This window comes from Ursus arctos, unplaced genomic scaffold (genome assembly GCF_023065955.2).
Source record: "Ursus arctos isolate Adak ecotype North America unplaced genomic scaffold, UrsArc2.0 scaffold_29, whole genome shotgun sequence".
Taxonomy (NCBI): Eukaryota; Metazoa; Chordata; class Mammalia; order Carnivora; family Ursidae; genus Ursus; species Ursus arctos.
Genome location: NW_026622974.1, coordinates 25,180,282 through 25,207,035, shown reverse-complemented (window position 1 = coordinate 25,207,035; position 26,754 = coordinate 25,180,282). Strand labels below are relative to the sequence as shown.

General features: G+C 38.7%; 1 protein-coding gene across 1 annotated transcript; it reads right to left on the bottom strand.

The window, feature by feature from the left end:
* Positions 1–26,504, bottom strand: SDHAF4 (succinate dehydrogenase complex assembly factor 4). The gene is made up of 4 exons (XM_048219568.2): positions 26,411–26,504; positions 24,737–25,021; positions 11,947–12,096; positions 1–3,539 (listed from the first exon to the last, which is right to left on the bottom strand). Exons 1-4 carry the CDS (start codon positions 26,502–26,504, stop codon positions 3,430–3,432), a joined length of 639 nt encoding a protein of 212 aa, XP_048075525.2. The 3' UTR covers positions 1–3,429.
* Positions 26,505–26,754: the final 250 nt, after the last annotated feature.

Here is a 26,754-nt window from a genome sequence, read left to right as displayed (position 1 = left end):
TGATCATAAATATTTCTTAATATTCATATATTCCCTCCTGTGCATGGATCATTCAATATTCTTTATATTTCATTCACAGCAGCCAGTCCTGGCTTAGGGAAGTAAGAAGCAGCTTCAGTTCCAGTGGTTGTACAGAGGGAGGCCCACCAAAAATGCTCTTCTGGAGCCAGGAGAGGCTTGAGGGATCTTTACAGGTCCAAGAATCTTCATTACATCACTCTGTTCACTCCACCTCTTCTTGGTCAGTAGCTACGTCAATCTGATACGTGGCAAGGTCAGAGCGCAACTGATCACAGAATGAATATTTGACTTGATTCATATCTCACAGAATCAGTTTAGATTTTAAAAGGTGAACACATATGTCTCTGAAGAGTCATCTGGTAACAAAAATTCAGAAAGTGATAGCCTCATCAAACATAGAAAGTTCCCTTAGGTTTGGTTGGGTTGAAGTACAGTCACTTGCAATGCATTTAGCCTTCAGTTATCATTGTTCTCATGTGTAAATCAAATCCATCAGACATTATGACAGGATGGCAAGGGCTCTGTTTCATTCGTCACCAAATACACAGAGCCTAGCAGAATATCTGAACAATCACTGATTAAATAGAAAGAATCAACTGAACGCAAGAATGAACTCAGGAATTCTTCATTTTACTCTCCTTCCTAAACGATCAATCAGTATTGGTTAACAGTCCACTGCCATTCTTCTACTTATAAAAATTACTGCCCTGTTCTGAAAGTATCATTAAAATTGCTGATACATCATTAACAATTACTGTTACTAAGTTTATTCATTGTAAGCCATACTATTCATCCAATGAACATTTGTTATTTATTTGCAGAATATGGCTTTAGGTTGTTCAAGTTTAGTAATAGGTAACGGTAGATTCTGACTCATAGTAGTTCACAGCAACTGCCATCAAAATAAGAAAAATGATGGACATAATTCAATTTCACCAAAACACCTAAAATGTACAAAGGTTCCATGGTCCAAGTCTTCTGTATAAATGTACAGCGTATAATTTCCCAGAAATTCCCAAGCAATGTAAGATTTAAATGGTTAGATTATGACTGTACTAGAAAAAGCCACAAGCTTTGTGGCATTTTCTAAAAACCTGTCTATAAGTTGTTCTTTTATAAGCTGTTCTTTTAAAACTACACATTAGTTTGGGTTCTCTGAGAAACAAATGATAAGATGGGATTAATTGTAAAGGAGATTTACTGGGGAAATGTTTTGAATTATAAAGGGGAAAAGTAGGCAGAGTCTGACGCCTGTGAAGGGGAGAGAGAAGGAAAGAAGACTCGGGCAGGAAGAGTCTTAGACAGCAGCACAGTCTGAAGAAAGTATTGGGCAGGCTAATGGGGAGTCCTTGAGCCAATGTCATCCATCAGGGGAGTGGGCCACCATACTCATTCATTGGCTGGGAACAGCCTGCGGGAAGTGTAGCTTCAGCAGGAACAGAGGTGGATCCCATGGGGCAGCAGCTGGGGTTCTCAGTCACCTCTGCTTCCCACAGGAGGAGATGTGAGTGATGCATTTCCACTGCTGCTACATCATCTTTTGGGAGTCTTCAGGTTTTTTAGTTAATGTCCGATGGACATAAAAATCACAAATGTTTTTATGACACCAAATTGTACCTATGTATTTGATGGCTGTCATGAAACATGTTACTATTAACAGAGGTTAAGGATTATCTTTTTTTTTTTTTTTTTAAGATTTCATTTATTTGACAGAGAGAGACAGCCAGTGAGAGAGGGAACACAAGCAGGGGGAGTGGGAAAGGAAGAAGCAGGCTCCCAATGTACGAGCCTGATGTGCGGCTTGGTCCCAGGACGCTGGTACCACACCCTGAGCTGAAGGCAGACACTTAACGACTGAGCCTCCCAGGCGCCTCCAGGATTCTATTATCTTAATACAACATTTTGGTTGTTACATATTTCATACTAGTTTTTGAAGTATCTAAGTTGTCTCTCCTATATCACATACCACAAACACAGGCAAAACTATACAAAATAATTTCACATAGTACTTCTGGAATGTTAACCTAATAAAAACTTTCACTAACGTAGGCTAACTGAAGGATGACTAAATTACAGACTGTTTTTAAAGGAATATGGTTATCACTCAGCAGCAAACCCAGTAACTGCCATGAGAAGAACAAATGTTGACAGAGAGAGAACCGATACAAAGACTGAATGACTAGGCACAATTACCACACTACTTAGTTTGTTTCGGAGAAGAATACACTTTTAAGAAAGTGTATTCTCTTGTATAAATCTTCTACAATCTTCTCAAATAACATCGCATTTACAAGTCATATCACAGCATTATCAGCCTGCGGCACTGTCTTCCACAGACCCTGCAAAGCCTTTCCTCCTAAGTAACTTAAGTGTAGCCTGGGGGCTGAAGGTCCGGTCTCTGGGACTGAGTAAGGCCAGAGGACAGCACAGGATGCCTTAGGCAAGCCCAGCAGTTTCCATTCTTCCTTCCACATCTGTAAACTGGACATGACTTTTCCTGACCCAGTTATCCAAAGGCCAAAACTGACTAAGCTGGCCCATTTCATCCCCTGCTTTCCTCATATTGACCCTCTGTATCTAAATTTTATGTTTAACAAACTAGCATATATTTCAGCTCAGTTCATCCATGCAAAAAATCACGAATTTTCCAACTAATGATTTTTTAATGCTATATTCATATAAAACAATTTCAGTTCAACTATTTCAAACTCGGTTTCTTACTATTTCCCCACAGAAAGCCTAGAGACTTGGAAAAATACCTTTAAGATTGAAGGATAGCTAACACACTGAGAGCTATGTGCTACGCACTGTTCCAAGTAGTTTACATGTACTTACTCATTTAAATATCTTCTCACTACCCTAGAAGGTAAAACTAGTATTAACTCCAATTTGCACATGAAGATAACTGAGGTGTAGAAAAGTTAAATAAATTATCCAAGATCACATGGCTAATAAGTAGCAGAGCCAGGATTTGAACCCAAGTAATCTGGCTCTGGAGTTAGATTTTCTCTTGTTACTGAGACCTTATCAAACTATAATGTATTACTTAACTCACATTTAAAAAGTCACCATTACCTAGCATGTGGCAACAAAAATCATTAAAACTTGTTTTATTTACATTTGCATTTTATAAGCAGATGATTAATTTAAACTGAAATGTGATGAAATGAGTTTGCAGCTCTAATCATGTATATACTCCAATATATTTAAATGAAAATTAATGTGCTAATGTAGAACTATTTCCCCTTTCTTGATTTATAGCAGCATATTTTCTTTCAAGGCATTATTTATGCTTTTAAACACATTATAGAAATTAAATGACTTAAAGGATATACAGAAAGAAAACAACTGGAAATAAATTCTGGTGTACATATTCAGAAAAAGATACTGAAGTTAATAATATGTGTCTTAAAAATCAATACAGCGTCCTTTTCGTTCCCAGTCTCCGTATCGGGTAGGTTCTGGGCCTCTGGGACCACCTTTTTCTTTGGTATCAGGATTAATATCATCTGGAAATTCTAAAGAAAGATGGAAGATGCAAAAACAGTAGTCAACAGAGACAAGAAAGGCATTTTGGCCAATTTGGAAGACAGGGTTACAGCAGATTTCACTGACGGCGCAATCTTTTAAATGAACTGTAAATGTGGTTCTTTTTCCCAAGTTTGAGAAAACACTTTAGGATACAATTGTCATATTCAATGAACTTTATTACCTACATTAATTACTTAGAATGTTCTCAGGCCCCAATGTGGGGAGTGAGCTGCATATATGCTGATGGACTGTAAGAGAAGGTAAGGAATGCAGGGAATATAGAGTACAAATCCATAAGGTTTGAAAGGTCTTGAAACAAGAGTACTTTGGCTCAATGCCTCAGTTTTGTTATCAGTAAAATGGACACAACAATCGTACCTGATTTAGTCTGTTGAGAATTAAACAAAGAAATGCATGGAAAGGACCTAGCTCAGTGCTGGGTACATAAGAATGTTCAATTAATTTTAGCTATGAGTACTCTTGCCCTTCATCATAGGGTTTTGGCTTCAGCAAATGGTTAGCTGATACTAGCATTTATGGACATAACAGATGTTACTATTAATACTCTGTGTTCATAATAGGACCACCCATCTTGAGTCGGGCCCACTTTTGAGCACTTTATTCATAGTAACTCATTTTGTTCTCATGATAATCCTATGGGACAGGAACAATTATTGCCTCCATTTTATAGATGAGGAAAATGAGGCACAAAGAGGTTCAGAAAGGTATCCCTGGTCACACCGCTACTACTGTGGTAAAACGGAGTTTGATTTCAGACATTCCGGTTGCAGTCTTGTTCTCAGCCCATAAACTATTGCTCTGTATATGGGAAGAGCAGGAGAGGAATGAGCTATTAGAAAGAACCCCAATTCTTAAGCTGTGTCTCTTTAGAAAACTAAATGAACATCACCAAACTCATGTAGTCCCTCTCTAGGAAAAAGAAAATAGAGAATTTACCTTGAAAATGTTCAAATATATACCTATTTTTAAACTTCTTTCTCCACTGTGAATAAACTCTTCCCCACCCATCATTCTGTTTTTTAAAGAACTCCGTCCTGGGACTTTCTCCAAAAGCCTCTACGGGAAGCTCTTCTGTCTCCCATATTTCTGGGGCTCACTGAGTATCTTAGTCAGCTTGGGCCGCCGTAACAAACTACCACAGACTGAGTGGCTTCAACAACAGAAGTTAACTTTCTTACAGTTCTGGAGGCTACAAGTCTGAGATCAGGGTGCCAGCATGTCTGGGTTCTGGTGGAGCCTCTCCCTGGCTTGCAGATGGCCCCTTTTCACTATGTCCTCACAAGGCAGGGAGAGAAAGATCGTGAGCTCTCTAGTGTCTCCTATTATGAGGGCACGAATTCCATCATGGGGCCCCAGTGTCATGACTCATTTAAACCTAATTATCTCTCAAAGGCCCCATCTCCAAATACCACCCCTTTGGGGGTGGGCTTTGAAAATGGATTTCGGGGAGACAATTCAGTCCACAGCACTAGGGAAGAAGTGGTCAAGATATCCCTGTGCCTCACTGCTACTTCCAGCTTCCCATTCTCCCACCAAACCTCTATGGCCTTTCCTCTTTTGAGTTCCACACCATTCACTTGCCCAACACTTCTTTCCAGTCCGGTAATAAAGACGCTTCTATCTTCCTGGATAGGATCAATACTTGGTTCACAGCTTCGCCTCTCCCCATTATCCCTCCTACTAACACCCACATCAGTAACCTCACATACTGGGGACACAGAGCTCCTTGGTCCTCTTTCCTAGTGATCCTCACGTCCACTTGCACCATCTGTTTTGATTTCATTATCTCCTGAATATGTTCCTTCTCCAAGTCCCACACTCTTGAGCTTTCTTCTTTCTGACTGCAACCGTCTATGGAGTCTTTTCCCTCATGTTTCTTTAACCTAATTTTCACCCTCATTATGACCTGCAGTTTTCTGAAACCTTTTACTCTCTCTAGTACCACTCTGAGTCATGCCGAGTCACATTCTAGACTAATGTAAGAGTTTTCTAACTCATCTGTTTTCTGACTCTCATGACTTCAGCCTCATCTGCATAGAAGGATGAATTAATCTTTCTAAAACAGAATCCCTCCTCCACATTACATTAAGTGAAAGAAGCCAGACACAAAAGACTATGTACTGTATGATTTCATTTATATAAAATCCTAGGAAAGGCAAAATTATAGTGACAGAGAACAGATTCATGGTTGCCAGGGGTATGGGGAAATGAGACTAATTATAAAGAGGCACTAGGGACTCCTTGTGGGATGGAACTGTTGTATACTTTGTGTTGGTTACATGACTATAAACACTGTTAAAATTAATCAAGCTGTTTACTTCAAACGGGTGAATTTAATATATGCACTGTATTACAGTAAAGCTGATTAAAATAATCTCCATTCAAAACCATTCAGTTTCCTCACTGTCCACTGCATAAAGCCCATGTGCTGTAACCTGGTACTTCAGGCCCTCCCAGATTGGAGTCATACCTACCTCTCTAGCTCTAGATGCCATTAATCCACTATGTGCTCTAACCTGCAGCCAAACAGGCCCACTGGCCGGCTCTCGCAGGTATCATGTTCCCTAGCCTCTATCTCTCCGACCACACCTTTCTCTTTTTTGAAACATCTCCCCACCATTCCTTAACTACTTAAGATTTTACTGTGCCTTTAAACCCCAGCACAAATGTTATCTTTTCTGTACTTTTCTTCCGAACTTTTTTTGCATATCTCTTATGCCAGTTATCACACAACGTCCTGTTCAGTTATTTTTGTATCTCATTTTCCTTACTCATCCTTGCATCAAACAGGGTGCTCAGCTGCAAACAATCTTCCTTTATTATCTTAATAATGAAGTCTACTTTCTGCAAAGGGACAACTTATACACTTTTCTTAGAATGACGTATGTACCAGAGGCAGGGAGACAAGCCCGGAGGGAAGGAAACGAAGAAGACAGACCAACAGAACCACAGATGCTTGAATTTGGGCTTTACTGGTAGGATGGATAAGAGGAGATGAGTTTGACAAATGTTAAGGTGGTTATCAACAAAACCAGGAGCCAGGACACAGGAAGAGAAGCAGGAGCGAAGAACTATACCCAGATTTCTGAATCTCTGTGGTAGAAGAGCTTAAAAAAGAGTTCAGGGAGAAATAGTTCAAGAAACAGGAGGAGGAACTGGACAAACGATAACCAAAACCAAGACAGGAAATTTCCAGAAGCAGTGTTAACAATGCCAAAGCCTGTAGACGTTCCTATAGAATGAGGACTGAAAAAAAGCATTTGCTGGATTTGGTGATGTTTACTAGACCAGCTTCTAAGAGATGCTACTATGTTCAACATAAATTTCAGCAACTCAAAAGTTAACGATGAATACCTAGCATTGTGTCAAACAGATGATTACCTTTTGAAATGTACTTTCTTTTTTATTGTATTTAATATATATAATATTTATCACTTTAACCATTTGTAAGTATACAATTCAGTGGCATTAACTGCATTCTCAATGGTCTATAACCATCACACTATCTATACCCAAAAGTTTTTCATTATCCTCAATATAACCTCTGTACCCATTAAACAAAAACTTTCCCTTTTCTCCTTTCCTCTAGACTTTGATAACCTCATCCTACCTTATCTCTATGAATTTGCCTACTCTAGGCACATAATTTAAGTGGAATCATATATTTGTCCGTGCCTAGCTTATTTCATTAAGTATAATGTTTTCAAGGTCCATCCATATTGTAGCACAATCAAAATGCCATTCCTTTTTATGACTGAATAGTATTCCACGTACCACATTTTGTTTATCCATTTATCTATCAACGGACATCTGAGTTGTTTCTTTTGGCTACTGTGAATAAAGCTGCGATGAACACAGGTATACAGATATCTGTTCAATTCTTTTGGATATATACCTAGAGGTAGAACGGCTGGGTTCTATATCTAACTTTTTTGAGAAATTGCCGAACTGTTTCCCATAGTAGTTGCATCATTTTACATTCCCACCAGAAACACGGGATGGTTCCAATTTCTCCACATTGTTGCCATCACTTGTTTTCTGGTTTTTCTTAAATTGTAGCCATCCTAGTTGGCGTGAAGTGGTATCTCACTGTGGTTTTGATTTGTAAGGAATGTGATCTTGAGCACCTTCTCAAGTGCTTGTTAGTCATTTGTCGATCTTTGGAGAAATGCATATTCAAGTCGTTTGTCCATTGTTGAATTGAGTTGTTTTTGTGGGGTTGTAAGAGTTTTCTATATACTCTCGATATTCTTTGTCAGATACATGACCTACAAATATTTTCCACCATTCCGTAGGTTTTCTTTTCACTTTCTTGATAATGTCCTTTGATGTCCAAAATTTATTAATTTTGGTAATGTCCCACCTACATATTTTTGTGTTTGCTGTCTATGCTTTTGGTGTCATAACCATGAAACTGCTGTCAAAATCAGTATCAGGAAGGTTTTTCCCAACGTTTTCATTTAAGAATTTTATAGTTTTATCTCTTAATTTTAGGTTTTTGACATATTTAGAGTTAATTTTTATATATGGTGTAAGGTAAGGTATAGTTTCATTCTTTTGCATGTGGATATCCAGTTTTCTCAGTACCACATATAGAAAAGACTGTCTTTTCCCTACTAAATGATCTTGGCAACCTTCTCAAAAGCCAATTGAGCATATATGTGAGGGTTTACTTCTGGGATTGCTACTTTTGTGTATGATGTTTCAATGAAAAATTTCCTCTTATATTTTTGTGCTTGGCTATAACTATGAAATAAGAATTTTACCTTTAGATTATGCTTTCTAAAAGTCTCCATCATTTTGGCTGACTGATCTGGTTATTAGACTGGGCTTAGTAAAGTGCTATGAACTGAAATACTTAAAAGAATGAACAAAAAGAAAAGCTTTTATATTCTAAAGAGTTCCAGATATAGGTCCCTGTATCCTCTGTTGATATCTTCTTGTCTAGGATGCTTCACTGCATAAATGGGTTAACTCTCGGGAGATAAGCAGGGCAGCCCTGCCAAGGTTTCGAACTGGTATATTTACATTTACGTTATCTAAAATGATACTTTTTGAATAGCTAATACTTGCACATGTTCCACAATTCAAAGGCACAAAAGAGTATAGAATGAAAATAAAGTAGCACTTTAAAAAACAGAGATTTAAGACATGAACCAAATTTTGTATATACTAAATACAAAACGATGTTCAGTCTATTACCCCACCACTCTCAAAAAACCTCTTCTTTCTCCAAACTCCCCTTCTCTTTCTACAACCACATGGCTACGGTGAGAATAACCACCTTCACCTGTAACCCACCCCACTGGCCACTCTGATTTAGCAATAGACACCTGACCCAAGCTTGGCCAATGAGCTCTGTTCTTAAGAAATTTAGAATTAGGGATGTCTGGGTAGCTCAGTTGGTTGAGGGACGAACTCTTGGTTTTGGCTCAGGTCGTGATCTCAGGGTCCTGGGAATCTAGCCCCACCTCAGCTCTGCACTCAGCAGGGAATCTGTTCAAGATTCACTTCCTCTCCCTTCCCCTCCCCTTACCCCCCAGCCTGTGCATACTCACTCTCTCAAATAAATAGATAAATCTTAAAAGAAAAAAAAAAGAAATCTGGAATTAGAACTAAACAATTGTATTTTCTGTCTAGTCGCTCTATTGACCTGAGTAGCAGCTAGGAGCAGTTCCTTCCACTCAGTGACTTAGAAGGGAGTCTGATGACAGAAAACAATGAAGAGAAGTGACCAGGGACAAGAGAAGGAGGAAGAATATCCTGGTTTCCATACAGTGTTTACGCCCAAGGTCCATTTTTTTCCAAGGCCCAGCAGCATCATTGCCCTGGGGTACCCCACCTGAGTACCTTGTAGGCCAGTAGCAACCTGCACAACCATTTGTTAAAGTCTACTTAAGTGATTTTTCAAGTTATTTGCATCGAAACAGGTCTCAATTCATATACTTTGTCATGTGAATAAGGGGTATAATAAATAAAACAAACACAGTCAATCACTGTGAGGGGCTTGGAACTTATCCTTTCTAAACCTAACCATAGTGAAGGTCAGTATGGTAATTTATTCATTGTGAAATATGTTTTATTATTAATAAAAAACTATAAACAATAACATGTTTCTTTCATTCTTTTTTCTCAATAACTAAAATACTTTTTTGATACTTCAAAAATTAAGAGAAGCTTTACTATACCAGCATACTTCATTTTATTATGCTTCACAGATACCGCTTTTTTTTTTTTTTAATTTTTTTTACAAATTGTGGCATCCCTACTATGAGCAAGTCTACTGGTGCCATTTTTCCAAATAGCACTTTGCTCACTTTGTGTTTCTGTGTCATATCTTGGTAATTCTCACAATATTTCAAACTTTGTCACTATTATTACATTCGTTACGGTGCTCTGTGATCAGTGATCTTTGCTATTACTATTAGAGCTGTTTTGGAGCACCAGAAAACATACCATATAAAATAGTTAACTGATAAATGTTGCATGTGCTCTGACTGCTCCACTGAACAGCTGTTCCCTTGTCTTTCCCCTTCTTTGGACCTCCCCGCTTCCTGGGAAAAACAATACCGAAATTAGGCCAATTAATATCCCTACAATGGCTTCTAACTGTTCAAGTGAAAGGAAGAGTCACAAGTGTCTCACTTTAAATCAAGGCTCCACATGATTAAACTTAATGTGGAAGGCACGTTGAAAGCCAAGATAGGCCAAAAGCTAGGCCACTTGCAACAACCGGTTAGCCAAATTGTGCAGGCAAAGGAAAAGTTCTTGAAGGAAATGAAAAGTGCTACTTCAGTGAATGCACAAATGATAAGAAAGCAAACAGACTTATTGCTGATACGGAGAAAGAAGCCATCTCCCTAACATCAAAGTGCAAGGTGAAGCAGCAGGTGCTGACGTAGAAGCTGCGGCAAGTTATCCAGATCCAGCTGAGATCAGTAATGAAGGTGGCTACAGTGAACAACAGATTTCAATGTGGACGAAACAGCTTTCTGTTGGAAAAAAGACTCATGGCTAGAGAGGAGAAGTCAACGCCTGGCTCCAAAGCTTCAAAGAACAGGCTAACTCTCCTATTAGGGGCTAATGTAGCTGGTGACTTCACGTTGAAGCCAGTGTTCATTCCCTAAATCCTAGGGCACTTAAGAATTAGCTACATCTACTCTGCCCGCGCTCCATGAGTGGAACAACAAAGCCTGGATGACAGCACATCTGTTCACAACACAACGGTTTACTGAATATCATAAGCCCGCTGATGAGACCTACAGCTCAGAAAAAAAGATTCCTTTCAAAATATGACGGCTCATTGACAATGCACCTGGTCCCCCAAGAGCTCTGATGGAGATGGTCAATGAGATTAATGTTGTTTTCATGTCTGCTAACACAGAATCCATTCTGCAGCTCGTGGATCAAGGAGTCATTCCTCTTTCAAGTCTTATTATTTAAGGAATACATTTTTGTAAGGCTGTAGCTGCCATAGGTGATGATTGTTCTGATGGATTCAGACAAAGTAAATTGAAAACCTTCTGGAAAGGATTCACCATTTTGATGCCATGAAGAACATGTGTGATTCATCGGAAGAGGTCAAAATATCAACATTAAAAGGAGTTTGGAAGAAGTTGGTTCCAGCCCTCATGGATGACTTTGAGGAGGTCAAGACTTCAGTGGTGGAAGCAACTGCAAATGTGGAAACCGCAAGAGAAGTAGCATTAGAAGTGGAGCCTGAAGATGGGACTGAACTGCCGCCATCTCTTGATAAAACTTCAACAGTTGAGCAGTTGCTTCTTAAGGACGAGCAAAGACAGTGGTTTCTTGAGATGGAATCTACTCCTGTTTAAGATACTGGGAAGACTGTTCAAATGACAACAAAGGGTATAGAATATTATACAAACTTAGTTGATAAAGAAGTGGCAGGGTTTGAGAGGACTGACCCCAATTTTTAAAGATGTTCCACTGTGGGTAAAATGCTACCAAACAGCATCTCATGCTACAGAGAAATCTTTCATGAAAGGAGTAAACAACTTCATTGTTGTCCTATTTTAAGAAATTGTTGTATCAAGCACCATCCTGATCAGTTGGCAGCCATTAACACTGAGGCAAGTCCCTCCACCAGAAAAACATTATGACTCACTGAAAGCTCAGATGATGGTTAGTATTTTCTAGCAATAAAGTATTTTTAAATTAAGGTACATATATTGTTTTTTTAGACACAGTGCTATTGCATACTTTATAGACTGCAGTATAGTGTAAACATAACTTTTATACATACTGAGAAAGCCAAAAAAAAATTATTTGACTTGCTTTACTGCCATATTTGCTTTATTGCAGTGGTCTGGAACCAAACCCGTAGTATCTGTGAGGTATGCCCATACTCACTTGTCAGTGGTTCTTTCTCTAAATTAGAATCTTCTGGTGCATCAAAACGACCTTCTGGTAACTTTGGCTTCTTAAGAGATTGTTTAACGGGTTTGGATTTTTCTCCTTGAGAACTCATTTTCCTCAAAGAATGACATAGAAGGGGTGATCCTGGAGAGTGGAGACAGTGAAAAATTAGAAGCTGTTCATTTATTTTACTTTAAAAAGTTAACAATTCTATTTATTTGTTTTTAGTTTATGCACTCACATTTATCAAAGTACAAAAAGTACAAAAGGACATACAGTGAAAATTCTTCCACCTTCCACACAGGCATTTCCCTTCCTCAGGGGCAACCAATATTATCAGTTTAAAAAGAAGAGCTTTAAAATAAATTAGTTAACCATTATCAAAATTGTAAAAACTTATATATAAAATACTGATTCCTGGGGCACCTGGGTGGCACAGCGGTTAAGCGTCTGCCTTTGGCTCAGGGCGTGATCCCGGCGTTGTGGGATCGAGCCCCACATCAGGCTCCTCCGCTGTGAGCCTGCTTCTTCCTCTCCCACTCCCCTTGCTTGTGTTCCCTCTCTCGCTGGCTGTCTCTATCTCTGTCGAATAAATAAATAAAATCTTAAAAAAAAAATAAAAAATAAAAAATAAATAAATAAAATACTGATTCCTGTGTAAAGCAATGTCCCGAATACCAGAAATGAGATGATTGTTACTAAGTAGTACAAAGTTTTAATGACAATATTTACTATTTAAATTACAAGAGACTGTATTTCATGTTCTTATATTTGAATCCTAAAAACATTTAAAAATGTATCAGGCATTTACAACATATAAGTGAGATCACTTTGTCTATAGGTCATATAGACAAAGCTAAACTTTCTAAACTGCTCTGAAAGTGATCCAACCCTTGTTAAGATCATGTTCAATAAATGCAAAACCCCACCCTGAAAAAAATGATCTCAGGGTTGGGTGTTGAACTTCCTGAAGGAATGGTTTTAGAAACAGACAGAGTTGGGGACCAGTTCCAGTTATACCACTGTGGTAAGCAGAATAATGGCTTCCAAAGATGATTGGAACCTCACACCCAGACCCTATGAAGAGGTTAGGTTCCATGGTAAAGGAGAATTTGGGTCGCAGTTCGAACTGAGGTTGCTCATCAGATGACCTTCGACTAGAGCAGTTGCCCTGGACTAGCTGTGTGGGTCCACTGTAATCACAAGAATCCTTTTTTTTTTTTTAATTTTATTTTTTTTAAAGATTTTATTTATTTATTTGACAGAGAGAGAGACAGCCAGAGAGAGAGGGGACACAAGCAGGGGGAGTGGGAGAGGAAGAAGCAGGCTCCCAGTGGAGGAGCCCGATGCGGGGCTAGATCCCAGAACACCGGGATCATGCCCCGAGCCGAAGGCAGACGCTTAACGACTGAGCCACCCAGGCGCTCCAAGAATCCTTAAAAGGGTAAAAGACAACTGGAAGAGAGAACCAGAGGGATGGCAGCATGAGGCAGTCTTAATGGATGCTGCTGGCTTTGAAAATGGAGGAAAGGAATTTCAGCAGCCTCTAGAAGTTGGAAAAGGGAAGAGATTCTCCCCCTGGAGCATCCAGAAGAACACAGCCCTAACACTTTGATCTCAGTCCAGACACTTCTCATCCATTTCAGACTTCTCACCTCCCCACTAAGTTTGTGACAACTGGTTACAGCAGCAGTAGGAAGCTAATACAAACACTTTTAGTTGTTTGACATTTGTCAAGTAACTTACCCTTTCTAAATCTGTTTCCTCCCTTCTAAATTGAAGGTAACAGTACCTATCACGTGTTTAAATAAATTGAGCAAGACAATTCATGCAAAGCTTTTACCACTGTGACAAATTTTATCTAATATTATCATCATCGTATTATCTGGAAGCTGCTGGTAGCATTACATATAATTAGAATTTTCTTTCATTACATGTATTTAATTCATATTCTAGCTATCACTACAACACCCTACCATCTGCTTTAAAAAATTATACATGGGGTGTCTGGCTAGCTCAGTCAGTAGAGCACATGATTGTGGATCTCAGAGTTGTGAGTGGGTGCAAAAATTACTTTAAAAATTATATATATACACACACACATGTACATACACACACAAATATATATGCACATAAATATTTATACATATATATATACATATATATAATCTTTTTATACATACACACCCTTCACAGCCAACTCGGAATTTATGTAAGACTTGTTTGTAAGATTACATAAAGTTAACATCACATACAAACTGTATTAACAATTTCGAAATAGTACATCAAGCTGTTCATTTGCATATATACTGCAGACAGCTCAGGGAGTAGGAAAATTATCGTCTGAATGACCAATCAGAATACAAACTATCATTCTTCCACAGATCCAAGGGTCCATAAAACACAAGGATTAAAAAAATAAATACATAACTGAATGTTTTAATAAAGCTATGACAATGATCTACAGAATTAATATAGTTTTCTCCCATCTACCTGCTCATTTATATAAAATACTTTACATTTGTGATATTAATTGGCTGAGAAAAACTCTGTGGATCAACAAAAATTTCCATATGCATTAAAATAGAAAGCTATTTATTTAACATTTTTACTTATTTATTGATTTAGAATACAGGCCATTTTGCCTTCTAACTCCCACTTCAATATCTAAGGGTGTATTGAATTTTTTCTTATGTCCTCATAATAATACTTAAACATATACTAAAAGGCTAAAGAGAAAAATCTGTAATAATATCTTTTAGGGCAGCATTTCTTTTTGTTTAAGAAATGGAAAACACAGACCTATGAGTTTCTGATTATATTAATATATTTCATGTAACAATATGATCTTGGCTTACTGTGACTATTTAAAAAATATTATGTTGAAAATTTTGGTGAACCATACTCAATGGAAAGATATTTCCAGTCTAAATCATGGGATTTTTGTTAATTAGTCACTTCTTATCTGAAATATAGGATTCTTTAGAATGTGACATCAATATATCTCAATTTAGGAAGTTTAGCCAACCTCCACAATAGAAACTTCTGTCTGTCATCTAATGTCCAACTATCTATCCATCAAAAAATCTACAACAAATTTATAAAGCATGAAAGGTTGTTTCTAAGCCATGATAATTCAGTAATAATTAATACAGATATACAGAAAGAATTTTAATAGTTACAAATTAGATTCTAAATGTGGGCAGATTTTTCATCTCTTCTGGCTAATAACTAGATTCTGCATCTGGTTACCAAACAAGTCTGTTTTATTGTATATCAAATAACTCACTTTGTAGCCTAAAATCAGCCAAGTATTTAACAGACACCAGGAGCCACCTGCTACTGTGCACTCAGATTCGATTCAATACAATAAATTAGCACTTTCTGTTTTAGGTTTGGTTGTTTTTGCAAATCAAAAAAAATCCTTAACTCAAAGCCTGTAATAATATTCAGTGTAAAAATTAATCTTGGTATGTTTCAAATCTGTAGAAATTCCTAAGCATTTACACAAAATCATAAAAATGGTACAAAATAGTCCTGACTACCAATTATAATGCCGACAAAATCTGAAGCTAAAAATTTTGCCTCTTAAATGATGCAGATATACTAACTGTAACTAACAAATAATAAATATGTGTTAGATGCCTACTATGTGCCAGGCTCTGTACTAGGGGCTGAAAACATGACACCTCATTAAACCTCACAATAATCCAATGGGGCAGGTCTAACAGTCTTTTACAGTAATTCTGTTCAATTTGAACACAATTATTTTCTGAAAAAGTGACATTAGGTAGATGTGGTGGAAGCTGCCTAATGTTTCAAGTAGCCCCTTTTCCCTTCTTTCATTTAGTTCTAGGAATCCCACCCCCACCTCATTTGCTATAAGCTGAGCACCAGGCCACTCGCTTAAAGATGACACTTCCCAGTCTCCCCTGCAGCCAAGCGGCCACGTGTCCAAGTGGTGACCAATGGGTTGTGACTGTAAGTAACGTGTGCAAATATTAGGCTGCCTCAATTTTGCAACAAGCTGACTGCCCTGGATTTCTTTTCCCATTTCCTTGGGTTATAATACAGACATGGCAGTGACCCAGCTTCAACCATGCAGATGTGGACAAAACCCAGGGCAAGGTGATACTTAGAATATTTAATAACTTGTATGATATAGACAGTGCCCATTCAGAACATACGTCCAATGATTCGGAAGAAACACAGTTGTAACTAATTAGTAAAACTCAGCTACTGTACATGGGGCTGATCAGCGGCACTGCCCTACAGATGGTGGAGGAACAAGATGAAAAGAACACAGATCCTGAATTACCTGTCAAAGCAGAGTTGTCCTGCCCATCCCATCAGCAGAACTGTTACACCAGCTTGGCCCTTTCCTTCAGTAATACAACGAACAAGTAAAAAAAAAAACAAAAACAAAAACAAAACCAACAAAAACTGGCAAACTAAGGGCACTAGAATCACACTGGGTTCTAATGCCAGCCACACCACTTTTAGTAACGTGACCGACCCTAAGAAGGTTCCTGTATTTCACTGAGTCTGCATCCCCCCCCCCCAGAATGGGGGTACCTCTACTTACCCTGCAGGCTAGCTCAGAGAAATGAAGTAATATGTATGTCTCTGCACACACACTGAATGGAATAGTAACTTGAGTCTAACTGTAGCACAGAGAAGTCAATGTGCAAAAGGGTTTTGAGGAAAGAAAAGGAACATCAGTGTACTGTGGGAAAAGAGAGACGAGTAGCAAAGGAGAAGTTTGAGAAACTAGTCTTGTAGGTCTGGCCTTGAGTACTTCTGAAGGAACTTTATCTTAGAAACAAAGGTTACAAGGAAAAGCTAAAAGACCAGTTTCCTCAAAGGACTGGAGACCACGCAGGCCTAAACAGAACTCTGTAGATAGGTAACAGTGTGACAGAACGGGGAGGAGGGGAATTCCTCTCATTTCTGTGCTGTACGAGATAAGACAGGGGACACTGTGCTCTTTGGTACTCACACGCTTTATAGTTTTGGAAACAAGTCCCTGCACAGCCACCTGGCAGGGGTGGCAGCAGTGAGGCACATACAAGTAGCTTGCAGGGCAGACAAGAAAAAAGGGTCTATCGGATCATAAGGATTAGCAAAGAGGTGAAGGGGAGACCCAGAGCCACTCCTGTGGATTCTGCCTATCAAATAGCAGGTATAAAGCAAGAGTAATTACAGCTGACCCTTGAATAACACAGGTCTGAACTGCACAGGTCCACTAATAAGTGAATTTTTTACAGTACAGTACTATACATGTGTTTTCTCTTCCTTATGATTTTCTTAAGAACATTTATTTTCTATTTTACTTTACTGTAAGAATACAACATATAATACTTACAATATGCAAAATAGGTGTTAATCAATGCTTACGTTATCATAAGGCTTCCATTCAATAGTAGGCTATGAGTAGTCAAGTTCTGGGGAAGTCAGAAGTTATACGTGGGTTTTTTATGGTACAGGGGGTCAGCCCCTAACCCCGACAGTGCTCAAAAGTTAGCTGTATATTAATGTTCGTGTTACATTTTGGCCTTCAGCAAGTTTCTGACTACCTCAACTGCATGGACAATGGCTGACAAATTTAAAGCAAAAATCATCCTTTGAGAAACAAGGAAATCACCACCATAAAGCCCATGTCTTCTTCTTCAAGGGGTGGTTTGGCCTTATCCAAAGCCTATTTAGAACTCTGTTTACAAGTACATTACAAGCAAGAAGATGACCTTCTGAAAGAATAGTAAGAGCAAAGGAAAAAAGACTGAATGACCATTAAATCAAAACAACAAATAACTTTTCAAAACTTTTGCTTCTGGCAATTTGATAAATTAGAGATGCCTAAAAACCTATAGCTATAAAACATCTAAAACGGTTGAACAACTATACAAAAATTTCTTAATCAAAGAGCCTTTAAGGAAGTATAAAATGATAAACTAACAAAGCTGTTCAGTGAGGTAACCAATCACTTAAACCACTACATATCCTGTGTCTTTCTCACCTAGAGCTGGGGTACAGAGCTTCCAGAACAGCAGGGAGAGAGGTCTTCTGAGCCTGAGCAAAACAAAAGCCTATTGGGGCGCCTGGGTGGCACAGCGGTTAAGCGTCTGCCTTCGGCTCAGGGCGTGATCCCGGCGTTCTGGGATCGAGCCCCACATCAGGCTCCTCCGCTATGAGCCTGCTTCTTCCTCTCCCACTCCCCCTGCTTGTGTTCCCTCTCTCGCTGGCTGTCTCTATCTCTGTTGAATAAATAAATTAAAAATCTTAAAAAAAAAAAAAAAAAGCCTATTAGAGGCCAGGACTCGAGGAGGCTCAGCACTCAGAAGAGAAATTGAGCCTGAAGATCTTAATGTGCATATAAAACACCCGGAGGATCTTGTTAAAATGCAGACTCGGAGGAGGTCTGAGCGAGACCTGAGATTCTGCATTTTAACGCTCTCCAGGTGATGTTCATGCTGCCGGTCAAAAGAGCAAGGAGCTACAAGCAAGCTTCCAGTTAATAAAGAGAACAGTTAAGGAAGGACAAGTATCCATCTCAACCTTGGTTCTGAGTGGAGATGAAAAAAAAGAAGCCCTTATAGAGATTTTGAAACTACTGGCTGGCCACACCTATGTTTATGCCTGATTACACACTACCTGCAAGGTCCAAAAACGCCCAAGGGGAGCATCTTATATAAAGTGGACCCAAGTCAAGGTGAAGTGCTCCAGACACATGGGAAGAGCAGAAGCAAATCCTCTGTGGAGAAATACCCTCTCAACCCCTGTCTCATGCAAGTCTCAAGAGAGAATCCCAGTAAAATTTGAGGAAACAAGCCATCACAAGCAAGAGTCAGTGAAATCAACAAACAGGACCAGACCATCTGACATACTGAAATCACTGCAATCAGAATATAACTACTTAATGTGTTCAAGGAAAAAAAAAAAAAAGCAAAAAGGAGAAATGAGTAAGACTATGAAAGGCCAACTTAAAACACAAAGAAGTTTAGAAATACAACAATTTAAATTTAAAGTTCAGTAAAAGGGCTAAATAGCAGAACAGATACAGTTGAGAAGAGAATTTGTGATCTAGAATTAAGTTCTGAAGAAATTATGCAGGAAAAAGCATAGAGACAAAGATGAAAATAACCAAAGAGAAGTTCAAACATATGGAGGATAAAATGAGAAGGTCTAACAAATGTTTGTTTAATCATGATTCCACAAGGAGATGGTGGAAAAACCATGAGAAATACAACAGAGAGGAATCTACAGATACAGGAAGCACAAAGAAATGCCAAATTAAAGGGAAAAAAAAGTACATCTGGACACAAGGTAAAATGAAGAACCCCAACAAGGAAACCAGATCAAAGGAAGATCTAAGAAGCAGCCAGGAAAAAGATTACTAATGAAGGAACAAAAACTGGACAGATAACTTCCCCATAGCCATAACAGAAGCCAGAAGATAGAGCCATGAGAAGATGATACACCCACTGAAACCACCTTTCAAAAACAAAAAGTGAAAGAAACCAGATTTTCAGATTAAAAGTAAAACCTATATAAAAAAGAACACTAAGAAACTTAATCACAAAAAGACAGTCATGAATGGAATTTCTAAGTGATTTAAGAAAATGACCCCAAAAGTAAAGTGTGAGATAATAACAGAAAGAAAATGAAAGTTTTATTCATTGACTGTATAAAGCCATAATAATAACTGTGATGGGGTATTATCAAAACCACAATCCCATCCCAACGTATACACGAGAACACACAAATATACACACCTAAAAGGCTGAACAACAAAAGGTAGAGGGTGGGTGAATTCAAAGCATTTTTATACTTTGTATTGTTCAGGAGAAGTTGTTAACTTTAGATTTCCTTAAGTATGCATTTAGACTTTAAGGGTAACCAATATAAGATAATGTATATCTTCCAAACCAGCAGAGGAAAAAAAAAAATGGAAGAAGAAAATATTTAATTCAAACCAAGTATGACAAATAGAAGACATAAAAAGTAAGATGGTAGAAATAAAACCAATTATATCAATAACTATAATAAATGGACCGAACTTTCCAGTTAAATAGGTACAGACTGTCAAACTCCAAAAAACAAAACAAAACAAAATTCAGCCACATATTGTTCCTATAAGAAGCTCCATTACCATTACCATGTTTCTTAAAAAAAAAAAAAAAAAAAGACCAGTGTTAGGAACTGAAGATTTGAGCCCCCTTCACCACTCTCATTCATATGTTGAAATTCTAACCCCTAATGTGGTGATATTAAGAGGTGGAGCTTCCTTTCGGTAATTAGGTGATGAGGGTGGAGCCCTCACGAACGGGATTAGTGCCCTTTGCTGTGGCTTCCTGCTCTCTGCCACACAAGGAGACAATGAGAGGACAGCCATCTACAAACCAGGAAGCAGGCTCTCATCAGAGACCAGATGTCCTGGCACCTTGATCTTAGACTTCCCAACCTCCAGAACTGTGAGAAATAAATGTTTGGTGTTTAAACCACCCAGTCTACGGTAACTTGTTATTGTAGCCCAAACTAAGCCATGTGAGATGCACCATTTCCATGTTTTTAGTTTTGTTTTAAAGAGGGAGACACACAGAAAATGGAAAGAAAATAACCAGTTAAGAAAATGATAACATAAATAAGACATATAAATGATAGAATCAACAAAAGCAAGAGTTGGTTCCCTTGAGAGATTAAAACTGCTGTGAAGTCTTTGATTAGGCTAATAAGACAAAAACAAGAGAAAGCAAAATAAATAATATGAAGAGAAGAGACTACATAATTATGAGAGCAGACATTTTTTTTTAAAAAGGGAACTTTATGCCTACATAACAAAAGCATACAAAATGAACAATTTTCTAGAAAAGTTTAACTTATCAAAGCTGACTGAAGAGAAAACCTGATGAACAATGCAATAACTATTAAAGAAATTAAACCAGTAATTTAAAATCTTCCCTTAAAGAGCAGATAGTTTATACTTGACTTATACCAAACACTCAAAGAATGATTTCTTTAAACAAAATATAACAAGAGAAAACGGTCCTAAGACTCTTGAATTCACTGCACGAGGCTAGAATAACTTATGCTTCAAAACTAGAAAAGGAACCTGCAAAAGAGGAAAATTACAGGCCAACGTCTTTCCTTTTTTTTTTAAAAAAGATTTTATTTATTTATTATTTATTTGACAGAGAAAGAGAAAGCACAAGCAGGGGGAGCAGCAGGCAGAGGAAGAAGCAGACTCCCTGCTGAGCAGGGAGCTGGATGCGGGACTCGAACCTAGGACCCTGAGATCATAACACTGAGCCGAAGACGAACGCTTAACCAACTGAGCCACCCAGGTGCCCCTACAGGCCAATTTCTAAACTAAATATTAGCATACCAAATCCAACTTCATATTAAAAATATAATCATCATGATCAATTTGAATATTTGCTAGGAATGCTAGAGTGACTTAGCATTAGAAAAATCTACAGTTCACCAACTCAACAGATTTAAAGGAGAAAAATGATATAATCACCCCGAGAAGACGAAGAAAAATGAATTCAGTAAATTTCAAGACTTATTCAGTCTTAAAAACCAGACAAATATATAAACAACAATAAAAACCCTTCTAGACATAGCATAGGATTTTGTTAACCTAATAAAGGCACATCCACAGCTAATATGACACTTGAAATACGAATGCATTCCCTTTACAATTACAAACAAGATATCATCACTTCTAGAGAACATGGTACTAGAAATCTGAGCAAGTCAGAAAAACAAGAGAAAAGAAAAAGATATAAATATTGGAAAGTGAGAAATTAGATTTTCATTACTTGCTGTTAATATAAGTGTCTACCTAGCAAAATACCTCTCCCACCTAGCTACAAATAATTTAAATTAATAAACTAATTTAGCTAGGTTACAGCATACAAAAGCAATAAGTAGGTTATGTTTCTATACATAAGCAGCAATCACAAAATGGTAATTTAAAAAAATACTGAGCAGTGTTAATCAAATCCCAGCAGGAACTTTTTTTTTAAGAATTTGATATGGAAAGCAGATACCTAAGATTAGCCAAGGCACTTCTGAAAAACAAAATGGGAGGATTTACTCTATTAGCTATCAAGATTTATTACAGAGGTGGGATGCCTGGGTGGCTCAGTCGGTTGAGCATCTGCCTTCAGCTCAGATCATGATCCAACACCCTGGGATGGAGTCCCGAATTGGGCTCCTTGCTCAGCGGGGAGCCTGCTTCTCCTCTGTGTGCTGCTCTCCCTGCTTGTGCTCTCTGACAAATAAACAAAATATTTTTTAAAAAAAAGGTTTATTACAAAGGTATGGTTATTAAGACAGGTGATATCAGCACAGGAATAGACAATAGATCAATGGAACTAAAAAGGGAGCCAAGAAATAAACCCATGCCTAGATGTTTATGTGAACTTAAAAGACAGCTGACATTATATCATTGAAGGAAAGGCCCAATATATGGACCTGGGACAACAGATTACTGACATGGAAAATAAATGAAATTGGTTTCCTGCCTCACATCATACATAAAAATCAATCCTGGTAGAATAAAGGCTTATATGTAAAAAGCAAAACTATAGACCTTTGAGAAGAAAATACTGGAGAATAACTGACTTTAGGGTAGAAAAGGCTTTCTTAGACAAGATCGCAAAGCACTGACAATAAACAAAAGGATCAAGACAAGATTACAATACAATTATGAATGATTATCTGTTCATCAAAAGACACCTTTTTTTTTTTAAGATTTTATTTAATTATTTGACAGAGAGGGACACTCAGGGAGAGAGGGAACACAAGCAGGGAGAGTGGGAGAGGAAGAAGCAGGCTCCCAGCGGAGCAGGGATCCCCATGTGGGGCTCCATCCCAGGACGCTGGGATCATGACCTGAGCCGAAGGCAGACGCTCATCGAATGAGCCACCCAGGCGCCCCTAAAAGACATCTTTCTTAAAAAAAAAAAAAAAAAAAAAAGACACCTTTCTTTTGAAGCTGTGTGATTGCACATGCAGATCCGTTATTTTCTTCTGCTGCTGTTGTATATGATTAAAAAAAAAACGAAAACACCAAGGAGTGACAAAAACAGCCCCCAAACTGGCAATTTGCCATTTACATAACTAAAAAAGGTTTAGTATTAAAATATATGTGAAGAATATAAATAAGAAAGACAATCTATTAAGAAAATGAAGAGATTTCACCAAAAAAAGCTAATATTTGAAAAGATGTTTAACTTCTCTAATCAGAGAAGTTAAAAGAGGAAAGTAATTTAGCTAGGATAGTGGATATAAAATCCAGAAACAAAATCATAATGACATTCCATTTCAACACCCTTTTCGGACAAAAATGAAATTTTCTGATGATTAGCAAATGTTGACAAGTATGTGGAGCAACAAGAACTCATGTTCCTGCTGGTAGGAATCTAATTGCCAGTAGGCATGGAAATGCCTTTACAACTTGGCATCGTATTATAAAATTGAAAAGGCCTATACCATATGTTCCAGGAATTCCACTCCTTGCATTAGAACACCCATAACAAGAATGCGTAGCAGCCAATACTGATGTTTCCAGAATTACAAAAGTGTCCACTGGGAAGAAGAATGGAAAAACTGTACAATATATTCTCACAACTGAATGATTAACTATAACCCCACACATCAATATAGGTGAATCTAGAAATACAGTGTTAGAAGAAAAAAGCAAGTAAAATAAATAAAAATGGTAAGAAGTCATTTCCATGAAGACCAAAACCATGTAAAGTAACAACTGCCTCAGGAAGAAGAACAGGGGAACTGCTATTTCTTAAATTGGAAAATGAGTTCATAAATGTAAGCTTTGCTTCATAACTTACACGTGTTATATACATTCTTGGTATCAAATACTTCATTCTTAAGTTGTTAACACAAGTGAGAAAGGGATGGTGAATGAACACACAACAATATTTACAGTTATTACTTTGGGGTTTGGGTAAAGTGGGACTTTCACTTCATTATTCACTCCTGGACCATTTAAAATGTTTACAATTAACAAGTAACATGTTTGGGGGAGAAATGATTACAGAAAACAAACTGCATAGACATGTGGGACCCATTACTATGAGGGGCAGTAATTCTGTTTTCAACTTAAACAATTTCTTCAGGATGTCCTCAATTAAAACTATGCTTAGCATACTCTGTGGGTTAAGCCTAAAATATTGAGAAAATTTTCCAACAAAAAATGGGTTTAAAAACGTTGTTTTTACTGAAAGCATGCATACTTCCTTTGTATTAACAATTCTTGACTTCATCTGATTTTTATTATACTAATTTGCTACTTTGACCCACCTCTGCACTTTTCCATTTTTAACACTCTACCCTGCCACAAAACCTTTTTGATGTAAATTAAATATGTAATTGAATGGCTCGTTCCCAAAGGGCCCTCTTTTCCATTTTTTTTTTCACGAGCACCAAAGCATAGTGCGCCCAGAGAGCTCCCAAGTAAACAACCCCGAAGGTTTGCTGCCCTTCCCGACCAGTGTGACCGGAAGGAAGCAGGTGCCCAGGCTGGAAGGACCTGCGTGATCTTCTAGCCCTAGTCCCACCCCTGAGATCTGGGATGGGGAAGGGACCTGCCCAGGGCCAAGACGTGGGTGGCCGAGCCGAAGATGAGAAGCTCTGCAACACCCGGCGCCTTCAGACGCCCGGGACACAAGCCGCTTCCCCCGAAGGAAGACTTTCTCGCGGCGCCAGGCCTTCGCGACCCCGCCCGCGACCTCGGCCCCGGAGCCGGACGCCTTACTTGACGCTCTCCACGCGGTGGCCGGGACGCAGCCAAGCAACAGAGCTAGCCTTGATACACTCATGGCGCAAACTCCCGCAGCTTTCTCCGGGGCCCAGCAGGGAGAGGAGGAGCCAGCGGCGCCAACCGGGGCCCACCCCACAGGAGGGGCGGAGGTCTCGTGAGACGGGGCCTGCGTGTGATTGGGTGGGGCCTGCGTGTGGAGGGGTGGGGCCTGCGTGTGACCAGGCGGGACGGGAGCTCCGAGGCGAAGCTCCGCCTCGGAATCCGTGCTCCTGTCCAGGGCTGTCCGTAGAGAAAGCGGCGTGGAGGGCGTCAGGTTCTCGCGAAGACGGACTCAAACTACCCTGACCTCCGTGTCGATTAAAATCCCAAATCATGGCTGAGGTTGGATGAGGGAATAACTCCGTATATTCCTCTTAATCTGAGGCAGACGTCTCTTGAAAAATCCGTTTTATAGTACACAAAGATGAAGATACCTTTCACTCTTATGCCGGTGTTAATAGTAGCCTTCTTTCCTTTTTCAGTTCTCTTTTGTTTTTTAACTATCTAGTTGTTCAGTGAGCTCCTAATTCGTCAGTTCTGACTCATTGACCAGATGACCTGAAAGATGACAGTTTCGAGTGAAGAGCAGAGCAAGAAAAGGCTTGCCATCTGGTCCAGGCTGCAGTGGAAGGAACTCTGCCAGTTGGCCCATAAATTCCAGCAGTTCCAATGACTTTTGGAGCATATGTGGCAGATCGGGAGGCTTTATGTAGTTTGTGGAAATCCTTACAGAATCACAGTGCAGGTCGCTATTTATTTTTTTTTTTATTTTTCAGAAAAGTTCTTGGCTAGCTATTGGGCTCCGGCAATGCCTGACAATGTGACATTAGGTGACCCTGCAATCTGAATTTCTCATCATGAACTGGGAGTTATCTGATCCTCTTAGGTAAGGAGTCCTCTTACTAAAAGTATTATATACAAAACAGGGCCAGAACAAAACCCAAGCAATTTTCATTAGCAGTTAGCTCCCACAAATACTTTTGACCCTTAGTTCATATCTACAGTTTAGTGATCAGTTCCTTGTGATCAGTTGACTGAGGAAAAAAAATTCAAAGCCAGATTAGGGATAGCTTTGCTAAATATTCTAACTTAGCTATCAATAGACTGCCTTGGCATTTAGAGCCCCATTTAACAGAGGCCCTCAAGGAACTGCAGAGAGAGAGATCCTCTAAGAGGCTAAAACTTTGTCCTGTACCCTTTGCCTGGAAGGAGATGTGGCTTGAGATGAAGATCTACATCATTTCATGGGCACTGGTGTAGTCAAGTTTTGGTCAAACACTGGACTGTAAAGGATTTGGAATAGTTCTTTGGAATAGGATGTCTCAAAATCGCCCCCAAACATAAGAATATTTGGATCTCATTACTCCCCCCCCCCAAAAAAGCTCCCATTTCACAAGGGCTCTTAATCAGAATAAGATTACTGTGTTACTTATCTATTGCTCCATAACTATTAAACCAAAATTTTGTCTTAAAACAATAAACACTTATTCTCAGTTTTTGTGGGTCAAAAATGCAGGAGCCAGTGTGCCTCTGGCTCTAGGTCCTAAGGGAGTTTGCAGTCAAGCTCTTAGCTGGGTTTCCAGTCTCATATGGAGGCACAACTAGGGGAGGATCTGCTTCCAAGCTTACTAGTACGATTATTGGCAGGTTTTAATGCTTTGTGTGGGCTTTTGGACAGGAGGCCTCTTTCAGTTCTTGTTATGTGGGCTTCTTCAAAGGTCATCTCAAATATGGAAGCTGGTTTTCCACAGAATGAATGAGAGAACAAGACTACTGAAGTGGAAACCACGGTATTTTTGTAATCTCATTTCAAGTTTTGATGTATTCTATCATTAGAAGTGATGCATTCTTTTTGATGTATTCTATTAGAAGTGAGTCAGTATATCCAGCACCCTCTCAAAAGGAAGGGGATTACACAAAGGGTGAATACCAGCAGATGGGGATCACTGAAGATCATTTTAGAGGCTGCCTAC

What these genes read in the sequence shown, in the direction of transcription:
- SDHAF4 (XM_048219568.2), bottom strand. Translation starts at nt 26,504, where the DNA reads ATGACCTTTGAAGAAGCCCACATAACAAGAACTGAAAGAGGCCTCCTG. An exon ending in CACCGCGTGGAGAGCGTCAA is followed by an intron (nt 12,097 to 24,736) that starts GTAAGGCGTCCG and finishes TCCACTCTCCAG; the next exon opens with GATCACCCCTTCTATGTCAT. An exon ending in AGAGAAAGAACCACTGACAA is followed by an intron (nt 3,540 to 11,946) that starts GTGAGTATGGGC and finishes ATCTTTCTTTAG; the next exon opens with AATTTCCAGATGATATTAAT.